Source organism: Chiloscyllium plagiosum, unplaced genomic scaffold, assembly GCF_037043375.1.
Source record: "Chiloscyllium plagiosum isolate Xiang-an unplaced genomic scaffold, Cpla_swu_hap1 HiC_scaffold_14, whole genome shotgun sequence".
Taxonomy (NCBI): Eukaryota; Metazoa; Chordata; class Chondrichthyes; order Orectolobiformes; family Hemiscylliidae; genus Chiloscyllium; species Chiloscyllium plagiosum.
The window spans coordinates 56,071,926-56,090,645 of record NW_028270152.1 but is presented as its reverse complement, the minus strand read 5'-3'; the positions used below and the strand labels follow the sequence as shown (position 1 = coordinate 56,090,645).

The 18,720-nt window shown below is 39.2% G+C and overlaps 1 protein-coding gene across 14 annotated transcripts in view; it reads left to right on the top strand.

The window, feature by feature from the left end:
* Nucleotides 1–18,720, top strand: part of LOC122559093 (contactin-4-like) — a 2,514,776-nt gene that overhangs the window by 2,351,309 nt on the left and 144,747 nt on the right. For all 14 annotated transcript variants that reach the window (XM_087994461.1, XM_087994471.1, XM_087994472.1 and 11 more), the window contains one exon: nucleotides 4,361–4,510. In XM_087994461.1, the coding sequence (XP_087850587.1) occupies nucleotides 4,361–4,510 (150 nt within the window). The remainder of the gene's footprint in view (nucleotides 1–4,360; nucleotides 4,511–18,720) is intronic.

Sequence of the window (18,720 nt, the reverse complement as noted above, 5' to 3'; positions counted from 1 at the left end):
ATATCCTCAGGCCTTATTATGCTCATCTTCTATATGTTTTTTTTCTCTTGCTCCTTGACATGATCAAAAACTTGAACTTCTGTTTTCATATCTATCATTTACACATTTGAGGATTCCCACACTCCTGAGCCAGCATTACATCTGTCATGACTTCTACCTCATACAGTGCTCTGACCAGGAGCTTCTCCTTCCACATGCCGTCAGAATATGAACAACATTCCTGGAGGCACAGCACTTTGACTAAAAATGGGACGTTGAAACAGTTTATGGCCGCCATAGCAATATTGCATGTAATGTTTGACCCTGATACCATGAGCTTAGCTGTTGTGTCCTGGACTTGGTGAAACCCATTAGACCTCCCCTGTCAGCTCAGGAAAACAACTCCCTTCCAATTTGCGATTATTACTTTCTGCCATTTCAATGGCAGTGACCACATCATAGGCCTCAAGCCACATCAGCTTCCTGCCTTTTCTCAAACGATTAGCCTGCATCTTATTGCTTTTTAGGCTCCTCCAAATGTGGTCATAACATTGATTTCTAAGGTTTACGCGATATCCACAGTGATTGGAATCTGCAACCTTCTCAGTTGGCAACAGCTTCATTGAATGCAGCTCTCAGTGCAATCTCATTCTGGATTCATGCTATGGAATGACTAAGAATCTCATGAATTTCATCATTTGGAGGAGCCAATGTTGGACTGTAGTGGACAAAATTAAAAATCACACAACACCAGGTTATTTGGAAGCAGCAGCTTTCGAAGCACTGTTCCTTCATACACAACCACAGGAACAGCGCTTTGAAAGCTCGTGCTTCCAAATAACCCTGTTGGACTATAACCTGGTGTTGTGTGAATTTTAACTCATGAATTTTGGAATAGTTCATAATATTGATTCTCACATGCAATATTGTTTGGACACAACATCAAAACTATCTGATCGCATCATTGTGTGGAAACTATTTACTTTACCCTCATCTCCTATTTCATTGATAGTAGACCTTGTTCTTAATTTGTCGGAGTTGAACTCCGTCATTGCTCCCAAATTGTTAGTTATTTCAATTAAGTACTGTCCTAACTCTTGCGCATCTGAATGCAATGCGCTCAATGAGCAATGACTCAAAACACTTAAATGTGTTGCAAAATCTACCTTGAGTTCCAAAAATGTGGCACAATGCTCTTTAGCCTTGAATTTTTCAAAGGTAATGTAAAAAGGAATTCAAACTCAGCCTTATTGTCAGTTTCTGATATTATGTGCTAACAATATCTTAACTTCAGATTTGTTGGCAAGCGACTGTACTGTGTAATATTTAAGAGGAGACCACTGTGAAACTGAATTCCTTGGAATAATGTATTGTTTTGTATAAGGTGAAGGCACTGGAATAGCTGCAGTGTTGTTGCTTATTTTTCATGCCACGGTAGCAACTGCAGATGACTCCAAATATTCCATTATATATTTATGTAAATATTTGCTCTTGAACCATGAGAACGACAGAAACTCAAAACTGAAGTTCATTTTGTTATAAGGTTAGTCGTGACAGAAATTGTGCCCTGGCATGGAGGCCATAACACATTTACTTGCTGTTTTCATTGTGTTTGTATTTGTGCTGACTTGTTGCATTTTTGCCTAAAGAATCTTGCTATCAGTTATTGCAGTCCACTGAGTCAGCTGGTGATTAGCATCAGATAGGGGCTGTGAGCAAGTGAACGATGAGGCTTCACATACCCGTGGTGATAAGTAAATGTGATAGCTTCTTGGCATGTGCTCCATGCTCCGGAATTAACTTGCAGAATCTGTCTGCTGATCCTACTGATGTACCACTTCATCTGTCGTTCAGGATTTTGTCTGATTTTGGCCATGTTGTCTGACAACGGCTACATTTTGTGAAGATTCATTCAGTGGCATTTGTTTCAAATCTATCACCTTTAGCTGTCCACTGTTCTTTCATGGAATGTTAACTATTTTTAGTGATAGTGTTGTGCTTTGTAGCCAATCTTTTAAATGTAAAACAAATCAAATGTATACTGTACTTCAGCAAAAAAAAGCTATATAACATCATGAAAGATGGCACTGGAAAATGTGTACAAGTGTAAACAGTACTTATTAATACAAGATTTATTTGAATAATGAACATCTGGTATTGATGTTCAAAGAGGATGATGTTTCTAATATTATTCATTAGTCTAATAAGTCAGATATTTATAATCTTGGATGAAGGGCAAATTTTCAAAAATATTGTTCTTAACTATTACATAAAGAATTTCATAAAATTATCTTATGCAATATAAGTTTGATTTGATCTGCTTTCATTGATACAAATCTTTGTTGATCAGCTGTCATGAGTTTGGCTGCAATAAGATATGGGATTTGGGATTCAGTCCAACAATGCCAACAACTTGCTGTTAGATTCTCCTGTCCCAGCTCTTACTATGCTGAATCCACGTCTCTTCTTCACCTAAGAGTGACCGTTGTTTGATGTTTTGGATTTCCAAAAATCTCCTTTATTGATACACATTTCTACAGTTCAGATTATTCCATCTTTCTGCCCCAGAGGCTTAACCCAATGTGATTGCTGATGTCAGTGTTACATCAGCTAAATGTTATCAAATGCCATTAATGTCTGCATTATCAATACATGCAAGGCCAGCATTTATTGCATGAAACTAAATCGGGAGGAAAATATTTGACAAATGAAGAATAATGTGAAAAAATGTGGAATGGTCCATTTTGACAAGAAGAATAATAAAGACACAGTTTATCTAAATGATGACAAAATGCAGAGCACCGAGTGTCACAGATCTGGTCGTTCAAATCAAAGAATTGCATACAATTTGTACACAATAAGTCATTAATAGAATATGATTGCTTACTGTGAGGGAAATTAAAACAAGAAGTTGGGGGCATTAAGAGAAATTGCTGGAACAGGACAGCAGGTCTGGCAGCAGCTATGGAGAGAAAACAGTGTTAACGTTTCAGGTCCAGTGACCCTTATTCAGAACACTGAATGCTGTCACACCAGCTGAGTTTCTCCAACAATTTCTATTATTATTTCAGATTTCCAGCATCTGCATTTCTTTGTTTTATTACCAAAGTGGGGAAGTTATGTTTCAGTTGGAGAGAGCACTGAGGAGACCACATCTCAAATACTGTCGATATTATTGGTCTCAATCTTTAAGGAAGAATGTGAAAGAAAAAGGTGCAGTAATGGGAAAGCTTACAGGACTAGTACATGGAATAGGATGGTTTTCACATGAAGAAAGACTGGACAGGCTAGGACTGCATCCTGCTGAAGTTTAAAAAAGGAAAAATTGGAACATATAAGATCCTCAGGAACCTGAACAAAGTAGATTTGGAAAACTGAGAACAAGTGGTTCACTGATACAAGAACAGAGATGGGAAGGATTTTTTTTCTCAAAGTGTGTTGTAAGTCTTTGAAATCCTCTACCTCAAAACGTGGTGCAAACAGAGTCCTTGAATATTTTTAATGCAGAGCTAGATAGGTTATTAACAACCGGGGTGAGAAATTATCAAGGCTCAGTAGGAATGATGAATAATCTGATCAGCCATGGTCGTATTGAATGGTGGAACAAACTTGAGCTGACATGTGGCCAACCCCTCCTAAAATATCGTATGAATCATAGACGAGAGTAATCGCATCCCGACAGTGTGGGACCAGGCCATTCAGCCCATTGAGTCCACACCAACCCTCCAAGAGTATCCCTCTTGGACCTACCCTCCTACCTTATCCTTGCAACCCTGTATTTCCCATTCCTAATCCATCTGGAATGCACATCCCTGGACACTATGGGCAATTTAGCATGGCCAGTCCACCTGACCTGCACATCTTTGGACTATGGGAGGGAACTGGAGAACTTGGAGAAATGGGGAGAATGTACAAACTCCATAGAGACTGTTGGCCCGAGGGTGGAATCGATCCTGCAACCCTGGCGCTATGAGGCAGTAGTGCTAACTACTAAACCACCGTACTGCCCTTGGACTATGTTCTTAATTCACATTGTACATACAGCTTATGTACATACAGTTTCTGTATATTCTTACGTACATTGTCCATCTCTATTTGCTCTTCAGAAGGTAATTGTGAACTGTTTTCTTGAAATGCAACAGAAAATCTGGTGAAGATGGTGCGCACAGTGCGGCTGAAGCTGATCAAGGATTTTAATCTCATAACTATTCAGGAAACAGCAATATACTTCCAAATCAGACAGGAACTTATGCATGATGATGTTCTCATGCATTGTTGCTGTAGGTGGTAAAGGTTGCTCCAATTATTATGAGATTATGTTTTCTCTTGAAGTAAATCACATTTTTGTGCTGAAGTTAATATCTCATGTTTGTACTTGCAGTTCCTGAGGTCATTGATGGCGATGCTGTAACTGCGACAGTGATTGATTTAAGTCCCTGGGTAGACTATGAATTCAGAGTTGTTGCCAGTAACAACATTGGCATTGGAGAACCGAGCTTACCATCTGCCAAATCAAGAACAGAAGAAGCTCGTAAGTGATTGATGATTATTACTGAGCATGTCGTCATGGTCTGCAAATATGGTGATTGCAAAATAGCATAGAAACTTCAAAAATTGAAGTGGAATAGACCATTCAGCCCTTTGATCTTTTTCACCCTAAGAACTTTATCCAACTGCTCCTCAAAAACATTCAATGTTTTGGCCTCAACCGCTTTCTGTGGTGAACAAGTCCTTGGATGAAGAAATTTCTCTATTTCTCAGTCCTAACTGACCTACCCATTATCACTAAAATGTGACTCCTGGTTCTGGATTCCTTGATTTTTGGGAACATCCTTTCTGTGTTTACCCTGTTTAATCCTGCTACAACTTCATTGGTTTCTATGAGACCTGCCTCATTCTTCTAAACTCCAGTGACCATAGTCCGAATCAATCCAGTCTATTTTCATACATTAGTCCTGTAATTCTAGAAGTCAGTCTGGTAAAACTTCTTTGAGCTCTCTCTACTGCCAGAACAAGCTTCCTCAGATAAGGACACCCAAAACTGCAAATAGTACTCTATCTGTCATCTTACCAATGCCCTGTTCAGTTACAGTGAGATATCCCTACTCCTGTGTTTGAATGCTCTCACTATGAAAGCCAATGTTTGAATTCTTCACCACCTGCTGCATCTGAATGCTTACTTTCAGTGACTGGTGGACAGGACACCCAGATTTGGTTGCATATTTCCCTTTCCCAAAGTACTGCTTTGCCATACAAATGATCATCTGCCTGCCTGTTTTTTTGCTCTCACTATTTTCCACATGGTCTGCTATTAAATCTTTTATAATTGACTATTTTGCTATTTTCTCTTCCACCAATGTCCATCTAACTGGTCTATGATAAATTGGGGATATTTATTTAAAGGGATGATAGTATATAGGCCATGGCAAGCATGGATGAATTGCACAAGTTATTCCGTTCAACTGGGCATAAATAGGAAACGTGGAGAATGTCGGAACAGGGTACTGATGATCAGTTATGATCGGGTTGAATGGTGGAACATGCTTGAAGGACCAAATGACCTACTCATGCTCCTCTTTCCTCTGTCTCTATGTTCATGATTCCCTGTTTTCTCTTTCCTTTTTTAAAATATTTTTAAAATAATGAGCTTACATTCATTCCAAGCCATAGAACTGTTCCAGTGTCTATGGAATCTTGAAAGATGACCATCAATAAATTCAGTCTTTCTGCAGTTGTTTCCTTATGTGCTTTTGGATGTAGATTATTGGGCCCTGAGGATTTTACAGCCTTTACTCCTATCAATCTCCCCAACACTGATTCCCCACAAATACTGATTTCCTTCTGTTCCTCCCTTTTACTTGATCCTGTACTTTCCTGGGACATTATCTGTATTCTCCTTCGCAAAGACAAATCCAAAGTGTCCATTTAAATTGCCTGCCATCTTTTTGTTTCCATTAGAACTTCCCCTGTTTCTTATTGTCGGGGAATTTGTGGTTTCACATTCCTATCAAAGCTTTTGCAACTAAACGTTAGGACCCCAACAAGCTTATTTTCGTACTCTGTTTTCCCTTTCTTAATCAATTATTTTGTCCTCCTTTCCTGAGTTCTAAAACACTCCTAATCCTCAAGTCTACTTTTTTTTATTGTATGTCCCTAATCTTGGATCTAATACTGTCTCTATTTTCTCTTGTTAGATATAGTCAAGGACAATTTCCATTTCTTTTCTGTTGGTCAGGAATAAACAAATGTTGCAGTTCATCCATGCACTCCTTAAATGTTTACCATTGACACTTCAGCATAACCTCTTCAAGTAATGTTCACCAATGTATCATAGCCAGTGCATACCTGATACAATCACAGTTTCCTTTAGTTAGATTGTAAACCTCTTGTCTCAGAATCAAAAACATCAAGCTCCAGCTTAATGAAGAATTCTATCATTTTATTATTCTTTCCCCTAACCCTAAGCCTATTGCAGGGGTGTTACACAACTAGATTACCGTTATTCCTTTCTGATTATAAAACAATAATAATTACTTCATTGTTTACCAAGATATTTTTGCAAAGCATGGTTGATGTCAACTGAGGAATAATAAAATTCTACTTTCTAATGATCATTTTGCAACCAATATTGAACAAATTTGTTGCCAAATTTGAAAGAAAATATATTGAGGCACTGAAGAGCATGCAAAATAATTACAGATACAATATTACAGAAGCTTTCCTGTCAGGAAAGATATTTTTTTCTGCTGAACATGGAATTCTGCAGGGTAATCTAACAAAGTTCTGTAAAACTGCAAAGACTACAAAAGGTTTTGATAAAATAACTCAGAATCACATAGAATTGTTGTGGTGCAGAAGGGGGCCAGTCAACTAATCATGTCTGCACTGGCTGTCTGAGCACTTTAACATTGTGCCAGTCTTCTGCTTTGTCCCTGTAATCCTGCACATTGTTTCTATTTAAATAATCATTTAATGCTCACTTGAATGCCTCAATTGAACCCATCCCCACTCCTCTTCCAAGCAATGCATTCCATAACCTGACTACTTGCTGTGTGAAAGTTGTTTTTCTCACATCACACTTGCTTCTTTTGCAAAACACTATTAAACTGTGCCATCTGGTTCTTGATCCATTTATGAATAGGAAATGTCTCCCTATCTACTCTGTCCAGACCCCGAGTGATTTTAAAAATTGCTATCAAATTTGCACTAAGCCTACTCCTCTCCAATGAAAACAGTCCCAACTACTCCAGTCTTCTGTTATAACTTGTGTCATTGCTGAAACAATTGTACTAAACCTGTTCTGCACTCTCTCCTTCTTATACAGTGGTGTGCAGACCTGTATATTGTCCTCTTGCTGAGGTCTAACCAGTGTCTTAGACAAGGCCATCATAACCCTCTTGTTCTTACAAATGAAGACTGTGTAAATTGAATCTAGAATACTGTGTGCTTTATTAACACTTCTGTCTATTTTACCTCCCACCTTTGATGACTTATATCCATGTAAACCCAGGTCATTCTGCCCTTCACCCACTTCAGAATAATATCCTCTACTTTATCCCATCTCTATGTCAAACTCCATCACTTCACACTTCTCTACTTTGAACTTCATTTGCTGCATGTCTGCCCACTCCATCAATGTGTCAACATCCTAATGAAGGACTATGCTGTCTTCTACACAGTTTAAAATTCTCCCAAGTTTTGTGTCATCCATAAACTTTGAAATTGTTCCCTGCATATCAAAATCTAGACCATATATCTGTCGGGAAAAGCAAGGGTCCCAAAATCCACCCCTTAGGAACTCCACTGTAAGCCACCTTCCCAGACCAAAAATACCCATCACCATTATTCTGTTTCCTTTCTCTCTGCTGATTTTGTGTACACTTTGCTCACATCCCTTTTGTTCCATGATCTTTAACTTTCTTCATGAGTCTGTTGCAGCACTGTAGTCACAGAAACAATGTGTCCACTCATTCAAAGTTGAAACTTCAATGTAGCCCCTGAGAATCATTGCACTCTTTGAGGTATCTGCTTTCAAACGAGATGTTAAGACTTGGTCCTAGCCATCTGTTGACAAGGATATGAAAGATAGAATCACAGAACAATGAGGAAGGCCATTTAACCCTCTACCTAGCAAGTAGTCATCTAGCCTCAGCCAATTGACTCTCTCCAGATCCATAGCTTTTGGTTTTGGCATTTCAAATACAAATTTAAGTACTTTGAAGGAACCTTCCATTCAGGCTCTGAATTCCAAATCCTCATCTAAGTACAGATGAAAACTGTCCCTTGAATCTCCATTGACTCTCCCACTTCTTATCCTAAGCCTCTGCAGCCTGGTTATGGACCCCTCTGCAAAAGGAAAGAGGGCCTTTCTATCCTCTCCATCTAGACCTCTCACAATTTTGTACACTGCATTTGGATGTTCTGTCAGCCTTCTCTGTTCTGAAGAAAGAATCTTAGTCATTCTACATAACTGAAATCATCCTGTCCTGTCAATTGTTCAACAATCACCATGTGCTATTCATGGAAGCTTTCTGTTTGCAAATTGGCTGCAACATTCCCTATATCACAACAGTAACTACACTTCCAAACTATTTTATCATCTATAAAGTGTTTTGAAATGTCCAGTGGTCATGAAAAGTGTTGTTAGAGTGCATGTCCTTTTCTTTAAACTTATGGGCAACAGCAAAACCAAGGGCCATCAGTGTACAACAGTCAACAAATTAATTCTGCAGAATTCAGAAGAAACATCATCACCTTGGAAGTGTGAGAATATGAAATTTGCAACTACAGAGTAGTTGAAGTGAATGATATTGATGCAGCTAAGAAGAAGAGAAATAGACAAAGTTACGGCAGTGCTCATAAAATGAGGAAGCTGGGAAGAGGTGTAAACACAAACGTGAGTTTGTTGAGTCAAATAGCCTGTTTAAATATATCTCATGTATGTAAAGTAAGCTCAAATTCTGGGGAGGTATTTTATGCTTTCAAACTTATTTCAAAAATCTATGCACTGCTGTGAAATTGTACCAGACAATATAAAGAATTTTGAAAAGGAAATACAAGACTTGGTTGCGATCGTGTTGACAAACGAGCTGTTTGAAATGCCTGTGTGAACTCCTTCAATTCTCGACATTTAAGGATATGAAGTTTTAAAACCATGAAGTATTTTAGAGTTATTTTGTATGCAGTTACTTATTTTAATGTAAACTAATTATGTAAATATATGTTTTGGGTATTGTTATGGATCATTAACAGCTATACACATTATTGAAATAGCGTACAGAAAGAACTTTTCTGTTCTTGTGATTATTGAAGGTCATGTAAAATGTGCAAAGTGAGGTGAAGATTTGAATTTATTTAAACACTGAATTCTAAAGTCCTACCAGAGATCCATGATTCAAGCCTTTAAGATAATAGTTGGAAGCATCTATCACCCTGTTATATAAACTGTAAGTGATGTGAATGGAAGGCTGTCAAGACGTTTCCTGAAAGGCTCTGCAGGGTGGTCTGAATTTGCAAATACCATCATCTACAAAAACATATTTCAGCACTTTTGCCTGGAGCTTCTCCAAGCATCACATTTTAAAAGCACCATGACATATAACCGTGATGTGCAAGGGATAATGAAAAGTGTTTGCAGAAATTCAAGGTGAAGATTTGTTTCTCAGTAGATATGGAATGATTTTCTGAAGTTAAAAAAGATCTTTGACATATGCCTTTATAACCTTGTGATGTCTCAAAGTCCTTTTCAGCCATTGAAACACTTTAAAAGGTTCAAATTCAGCTCTACTCACCCAGCACAAATCAGCAGGCTGGTTACTTACCCATTCAGAACCTGATAATTGCTGATGTCAACCTGCAAAGCAAAGCCTGATAAAGTCATAAATATTTGGGAACTGTTCATTCAAGAGCACCCTAATTCCACATTGACTGCAGCCTGAGCAGGGAAACATTTTCCCAGAAAGTCAAGACAGGCCCATAATTCATCACAACTCAGAAGTGACCTTCTTACCTTGGTGAAGTCACAAGGAAAGCACGTACTCTGCTGGATGACTCCTTCCCCTCCTTCCTCAAAAGTCATAACGTCCCTTTGCTGGATTTGCATCATATTCTTCTATAACCCTCCCTTTCTGTTTACGATAAGCTGATCAAAGCTCACCTAAGCTTCTCCTGCCAGCTCCTCTGCCCTTATTGCATGCCTGTTTCAGCTCAGAGATCACAAGGGGTGGATTCTTCCCAATCCCTGAATGACATGGATTATGACGAGTAATTTGGAAAAATATGTGAGCAGTCAAGTGAGGCCATTCTTCACGTTGGGAGCAACAAGTCATATTTTCCAACTAAATTCCAAACGTTGATACAAGATTCTTGCTAATGAAGACTGAGAAGCTATTAATAAGTGTCACCCTCATTATTACTTAATCTTGCCTTACTAGTATGCACTCTTCTATTCAACCACGCAATGGATAGAAACTCGACATTGAGAGTCCCATCAGGAAAATCAGAGGGGGGTACTGGATTATTCCAACTCACTGCTTGGCCCTCCAGACCTCCATCTTTGACACCTGATACCAAAGTCTCAGGGCATGCCATCCATGCCCATGAATGGTGGCATCCAGCATGTGCGAGTCTCTGCACCATTGTAGTACAGTATGTTTCTGCGCTGCCACACTGTAATTTGGAGTGCTCCAACAACTATCTCTGGAATGCAGTATGCAGAGACTTGGCTCCCAGCTCACAGATTAGACAGGGATGAATCCCATGGCTGTCTGCTGGCTTTCTTCATGCTCATTCACTTAGTCCTAGCCGACATAGCTTTCTTGCCTTATGTGTTTTGTCTGTTCAGCCACAGTTTAAAGGCTCATAATACTTATGTCTTATGAGACCATCAGACCATAAGATACCTTGCAGTTTAGTTTAGGCACATAACCAGACAGCAATTGGTCAGTAGTCACCAGTCTATGCAGTGGACATGTTGCAAATGGCAGAAAGCTATGTTAGTCTTATGCCAGCAGCCAACGTCATACACTTCATCTGAATCAATAAAATGGCCATGTCTCTAAATCAAAAGGGATTTGTCCTCAAATCTGTTCATGGTGAGGCTGCAGTCAATCTGATGGGTCCTAGTGCAGTCAGTCAGTGGCAGTATCCTTGATCAGTCCAGGGGCCTGGGCATGCTCTGAAGTCTGTTTTGGCCAGTCCACGTCAGTGGGTACATGGCACTACAGTCCAGGAACTGGACCACAGGCAATCCTGCACATCAAAAAGGAGGATTAGAAAATTACCAGTCAGGGAGATATGACTAAATGGTGGCCATAACCAAACTGTAGTGACAGGGCTCAAGGAGGGCAGATAGGGGAGATCTAAGATAAGGAGTAGGAGTCATAGTTCAAGGTGGTGCATGGGAACCTGTGGGAGTTCAGAAGAGATGGGCTGTTCAGGGAGCATGAATTAGAAAGAGACATGGATGTTTGAGCGTCAATATGATCTGTAATTGTTTGCTCTACATCCTGGACGTGTGCATCTCCTAGACTTAGAGCTGGTATTATGCCCATATCCTTAAGAACCCCCACAGTCCTGCTGTGTTTGATGCCTGACAAGGATGATACCTGGAAAATAAGATGTTGCGTTACACTGAGCTTTGGAGAATGAGTTTTAAAGAAGGATATAAGACATAATGTAGCTATGGGCAGGTAAGCTGTATGACCTGGTTATTCAACTATGATTGGGGTGGCAATGTGCACGTGTACATGGAAGGAAGTGTCACTCCTGCCACATCTGTCTCATGAGAGATGTTGTGAAGACTGCTGTATAACTGTGTTGATGGTAAAGGATATCCCTGGACTGCCAATGCTTGACCAGTTGTACTGCTTGCATTCCAAGATGGTGGCTGCACCAGAGATGTTGGTATATTCTGGGACATATCGGCAGTGTTGAAAACTTACAGCTGTGGTGAGTGGGAGAATTCAGCTAGCATCAGACAAGAGGGGAACCACAGTGATGCAGTAAGCAGTTAATGAAGCCAATTTAAGATTAGAGTGGTAGGAAACTTGCTGGGCCTCACCCTCTGCGAAACCCATAAAAATGACACTTCGCCGAATAGAGTCAGCACAAGAGCTTCATCTCATATTAAAGTTAACCCTGTTGTGTTTGTTGTGAGGAAACATAGTAGCCAATTTGCGCATAGCAGGTTCCCATAAATGACATTGAGATAAATGACCAAATGGATTTGCTATTGATTTGAATGTCTGCTCAAAATGGAACTAAAACATCCCATGGTGGAACTCCATAGGCGTAAAGATCCCTTTGCTTGTTTATTTAATTATTTGCTATTATTTATTTATGTTTTGCATTTTCCAGCTGTCTTGCAGCTGAAATGCCTCAATCCAGTGGCTTACCTCTGGCACTGTATTCATTGTGGTACCTGAATGATGAGAGCTAATAATTGCCAACATTCATGTCAGTGACCAAACCATTTCTGAACGTCTCAGTACTTGTACAAGTGTATCAACAGCTAAAAGGACAATAGTTAGAAGATAAAAATTCCAGCTATGTGGAAATCCTGATGCATGCACATAAACAGAAATTTTGTGGGTCGTTTAAAGTTTCAATGTGTTGCCGTGCCCTCTGTTTAAGTTTCTGACACTGAGCTCAAGGGCAAGTTGCCTATATGGTTACCTTGAAAATGTTGCACACTTTGTTACCTAGTTTAACTTCTCCATTAGTCAGTGTAACTGAGAACGACAACTGACTACACCCTCAAATTCAACCCCTTGAGCAGATCTGGTGAAGCCCTCAGCCAACAAACTAACTATTTGAATTCCCCACCTCAACCGCCAACTGCTCTATTCCCCATCCTGACTATATCTGATGACCCTTCTATCATCCAGCAAAAAATATCACATGCTACCACCATCCTGTGACACCATTTCATCCATTAACTGACCCACTCACCTACTGACTCCTCCATTCACCCCTTTGCCCACAGATTCACTCACCTGCATAGGAACTGGAATAGGCCATTCAGCCCCTTGAGCCTGTTCTGACATTCAGTGAGATCATGGCTGACAGGAGGCCAAACTCCAAATACTGCATTTGCTTCAGAAAAATATTATCTTTCTCAAACTTAAAATTAACAACTGATCTGACATAAACTGCCATTTATAGAAGAGAGTTCCAGACATCTATCACATTAGAAGTGTTTCCTAACGTCTCTCCTCAATAGTCTGATCCTAACTCTCAGATTATTCCACCTACTTCTAGAATCCTCAACCAAAACAATAATTTCTCTTTATCTATCCTGTCTTTTCCTATTAAGATCTTGAAGACCTTGATCAGATCACCACTTAACCTGCTAAATTCAAGGCCTAAATTGTATAATCTTATGACTTAACCCTGAAGTCCAGATATTATGCTTGTAAACCTGCATAGTATCTCTGCAAGTTTAATATATCCTTTGTAAGGTATGGTGCCCAGTTCTACTCTCAGTACTCCATGTGGGGTCTAACCAGGGTTTTGTATAGTTGCAGGATAATGTCTGCATTGTTCATTAAAATTTAGATCTTTTAAAAAGTATCTGAATATGGCAGCTGTTTTATTTAAAAAAGTGCACAGTCTTCTCCTTTTCCCAATCCTGTATGATCATTGTTCCATAAAAGGCTTTGTTCGTCTATTTCTGATTCAGGTGGAATTGGAGCATACTGTTCAAATTGGGTCATGTTACCAGGTGAGAAAAACCTGCCCGATATTGCTGCGAACTCAAAGAAACCAGACCAACTTCCCTTTTCTAAGACTGGTTTCTCTAAGTGCTAACCTAAGATATGGCCAGTCTTAAAATGTGAATTTTCAGTGCTTGGGCGCAATTTTATTTGCTTATTATAGTATTGCCAAGAAAGTGCACTACAAGTAGGAAAAGCTTAGGATCAAACAAATTGAGTGGATGAGATTACGAAAGGGAGAAAATGTTAAACTGAAAGAATTGCTTCGTCAGAAAAAATACAAAATGTAACCATTTGCAGAAATGTACTCATTGTACTCATTGATATGATGCATGCTATGCAGCAGATAGATAGGAATAAATCAAACTTTCTGGTTTTCAAAAACAAGCTTATTAGTGGTCAGCTGAACTATATTTTCTGAGGACCATCAGATAATTATTACTAGCAACGTGGTAACTATTATCATTTCATTAAAGTGTACTGTTGTTCAATGTGATGGCATCAAAGTGGCTTTAAGTAGAAGCCCCCCGAAACAACTTGATGTTGCAAAAAACATCAATCCAGAGTAGAAACAGATTTTCTGTTTGAACAGCTCACAAAAGAAGCAACATCACTTGTTACTGTATAGTAAGGATAATTATGAATATACATAACTAATACTTATTCAGGCATGCATGACAAAGAGTTCTTATTGATATCACAATGGAATTGTGTATTTATTACATTGTGGTAACGCGTTATACAAATATTTACTTTATGGAAGGTCAAGTATATTGACAAAGTATTTATAGCAGTTAAAATTGATGTTTGGATATTACCTTAATTGTACAATTCTTCTGTAATTTATGTTGGCAAGAAATAATAGCTTCATTAGTACACATGCCAAATGATTCGTGTTTCCCTTTATTAAGGTTTGAATCTCCCCAACCTCTCACCTCAACTAGATTTTGTTGTGGTGCCAACTGTTGCTCTTTTTGATAAAGCTTTGTTGCAGATGCTGGAAATCTGAAACAAAGACTGAAATTTCAGGAGAAATTCAGCAGGTCTGGCAGCATCTGCGGGGTAAAAAAGACAGAGTTAACATTTTGAGTCCTGTGACTGTTCATCAGAACTTGATGAGTTGTGGTATTCCTCTGGCAATTTCTGTTTTTGTTGCTGCTCTTTAGGTCTGATTTGGAATTCCAGTTCTTGGTGAAATAGCCACCACTAGCCCTATCCCCTGCTGCAGTCCCCATCTCAGCCTCCGGGAGCAATATTTTAACCAGTTCCACAGTGTTTGAATAATGAAAAGAAATTATAGATTTATTTCTGCAAAGATTACACCATAAGAACTTGATAAACATTTTATAAAGGTTGCATAACAAAAACAAAGGTAGCAAAAAACAAAATTCCTTCCTTTCTTTTTCATTTGTTACATTGGTTGTGTAAGTTAAGGGAAAGAAATTGCTGAGGGTTTAGCATAAAATCATAATATTAGAAGATAATCTGTGGTAATATATTATAAATTATTATTAAATAGTTGAGACACAGAAAATTAAAATTATTCAACACTTCAGTGTCAGAAAAAAATTAGTAGCTAGAAGCAGACATCAAATGCAGATGATGCAGCAACATATCTAGCATTGATATCAGAAAATACGATAACACTACTAGCAAATGGTATAAGCAATAAAAAAGCTAATGATCACTCCTTCCAACCAAACATAATTTAAAAAACACTGGTTAGTCTCCCGACTATTTTTTCAAATTGCTGGTATTATGTTATTGACGTTTTGCGAAATCCAAAAATTGTAGCCGACATGCCTTTTTCAGTTTTGAAGATGTTACTGATAAATTTAAGTTTAGTGGCAAAATTAATGGAGTTTCAACTGTAGTCTTTACAAGATTATGTATTATCACAGTAAATGTAGACATTAATGATGCTCCAAAATAGGCCTGTATTTAAACTGCGAAAGGATGGCGACAGCATGACTGCTTCTGTCACTTTCCAGCCAGCAATACCTTTGGCAAGGTCGAAATGTGGCATTTTAGGCAGCAGAACTCCTTCACAAAACAATCCGGTCTAAGCTACTGCTTTCAGGCATCTCCCCTGACTTTTACACCACTACTCCGCACAGTGTCAAACATTTTAAGGATAAAGGTTTAGTTTCCATTTTGTCGATGTCATCATCACTGAATAGTATATGCGGCAAGTTTGTTACAATTAATAAAAAAATTGACAAGGCGGTGCAGTAAAGAGGAATTTAAAGTTGCATTGGGGCTTACTTGCACCCTCCAACCCGAGTTACAGTTGAGATGTGAAGGCCTCAATATTTTGTCTGACAACATCATTTTGAAAGAAGCTACACTCTTAAATTGCCTATTCCTATCAGGCTCTGTTGATATGCCATTTGAGGTCCAGTGACCAAGATACAGTACTGGACTGGAGCCAGTTTGAGTATGTGATCCAATTCTATGGTAATGAAGCCATCAAGACCCAATAAAGATAAGTTTGAGTTATCTCTCTTGGAGCTTGAGGACTTTTGGTATTACAACCTTTCCTCCCTTTTTTCCCTCCACCACACATGTACCCAGCTATCAGCTTTTATGACATAATATTGGCCAGTGTTACCTTGATGAGTTGCATTGGACTGTGCCAAGCAACTCACCGCAAATACAAAAATAAGACCAGGGTGACCACATTATACCTACTTCATTATTGTGAGTGGCAACATAGTATATTTGATTCCATTTGGCACTCAATATGCTTAATTTTTATTTTGGGATCTGAAATGCAATGCCCAAGTCATTTTTGTGCCCTGGCTCCATGTTGGTTTTGTGTTACAAACAATGATATTATTTTTAAATCCTAAAATTGGGCCGGGGTGAGCTCATTGCCCCTGGAATTGGTTCCAGAACAAAGCCGACAAAGGAAAGTTGCAACCCATGATGCTGGCTTTGTTGCCTTGCGGTTTCAAGGAGACCAGTGCTTCACAATGCAGATGAGTAGCCAAACGGACACTGGTAAAAGTACTAGGCCTGCTGAGTAAAACAAAATCCTTGTTTTTCCAAATACTTATAGCAGCAACATGACTTATGGTTTCCCATTTTGCACTTGACACCTGTATATTAACATGGCACAGTTTGGTTTCACTCGGAACTTTGGCTCCTGGCCTTTCCCAACCAGTTAACAAGCTCCTTGAGGATCTAATTAGACAGTTATTTGGAGCCAAGCAGTTTCCAGCTCCACCATCAATTCCCCATCACCTTCAGTGTTTTGTAATGAGCATCTATAGATATTGGGACACTGACACTCCATCCAGAGCCTGCGTGCAAACTTGATTATAAATCAGCTCAGTTGTGTGATAATATGGGAGAAAATGTTGTCTAATTCATTCCCAAGTATGTTATTTGTATGCAGTGCTCTGTGACACAATGTCTTAAACCACACGCTGAGTCATTCTGACTTCTGAAAACACAGAATTCCTGGTCACAAAAGCAAAATCCTGCAGATTCTGGAAATCTGAAATGAAGACAGTGCTGGAGAAACTCATCAGCTTTGGCAGCATCGGTGGAGTGAGAAACAGAGTTTTGTGTCCAATATGACACTTTATTTAGAATTTTCTGTTTCTATAATAGCATTCTTTGTTTATTATAGCTGATACTACGAGTATCTTCAATGTTGAAAATACATCAACATAAGGAAGAATTTTAGCTGTAAATGGGAAGTATGTGTGGGTGTGGGCACAATGTTTAAAATCACAAAAGTAGCAAATGATCAGAAATCCAAACTATCTCACCTACAGCTGGTCAGGCAACTGTGACAATGATCAGCAGCCATTCACCACCCCTTTGTTACAAGCAGAACAGTCATAGTTCTGCTTTTAATAACCAGTTCTTGTGCTTCCCAAGCTTTGTGGAAGTCATCAGTATGAACCAGAATGAACAGAAGGTAGGGAAGGCTTTTCACTGAAACCTACAGACTGGGGAGTCTTTGAATAGTAAAACTGAAGTTGCGGCCATGGTTACATGTGCTGATCATGTCACTCTCTCTGAAAGTGTGTTTCAGTACTTGGCTTACAATTTCTTGGTAATTGTTTCACCTGGCTTGCACTTCACACAGCTTGGTCTGCACTTCACTGCTGACAGCCTTTGCCAAGAAATGTGACCAACTTTTGCAGGTAATCCATGGATCTTTCATGAAGAACAAGAAGTGCAATTCTGGTTTCCTTCCTGTCGGAAAGATGTTGTGAAACTTGAAAGGGTTCAGAAAAGATTTACAAGGATGTTGCCAGGGTTGGAGGATTTGAGCTCTAAGAATAGGCTGGGACTGTTTTCCCTGGAGCGTCAGATGTTGAGGGGTGACCTTATAAAGGTTTATAAAATCATGAAGGGTACGGATAGGGTAAATAGACAAGGCCTTTACCCTGAGGTGGGAGAGTCCAGAACTAGAGGGCACAGATTTAGGGTGAGAGGGGAAAGATATAAAAGAGACCGAAGAGCATTGTTTTCACACAGAGGTTGGCGCGTGTATGGAATGAGCTGCCAGAGGAAGTGGTGAAGGCTGGTACAATAGCAAGATTTAAAAGGCATCTGGATGGGTATATGAATAGGAAGGATTTGGAGGGATATGGTCTGGGTGCTGGCAAGTGGAATTAGATTAGGATAGGATATCTGGTCAGCATGGACAAGTTGGATCAAAGGGTCTGTTTCCATGCTGAACATCTCTATGACTCTATGACTCTAAGTGAGCCACCAGTAGCAGTAAAACCAGCAACTGTGCCTGAAATCAGTATAGAGTTTAGCTATTCTAACTTCGTCTTGGTCCCTTTAATTAGAAATACATCCTTGAACAGATTTGGTGAGATATCTGTCCTCTTTTTCTGTCTTGGTTTGCAAATTCTGAAGTCAGATGCTGGTGCAGTAGCTAAAGTTAAGCAGCCATTCTCAAATTGCACAATTAAATCAAATGTGTTCCTGACTTCCGATCAGTCTCTCTGCTGTACCTAACAGGATAAAGTTCAGTACATCGACTGTGAATGGTTCA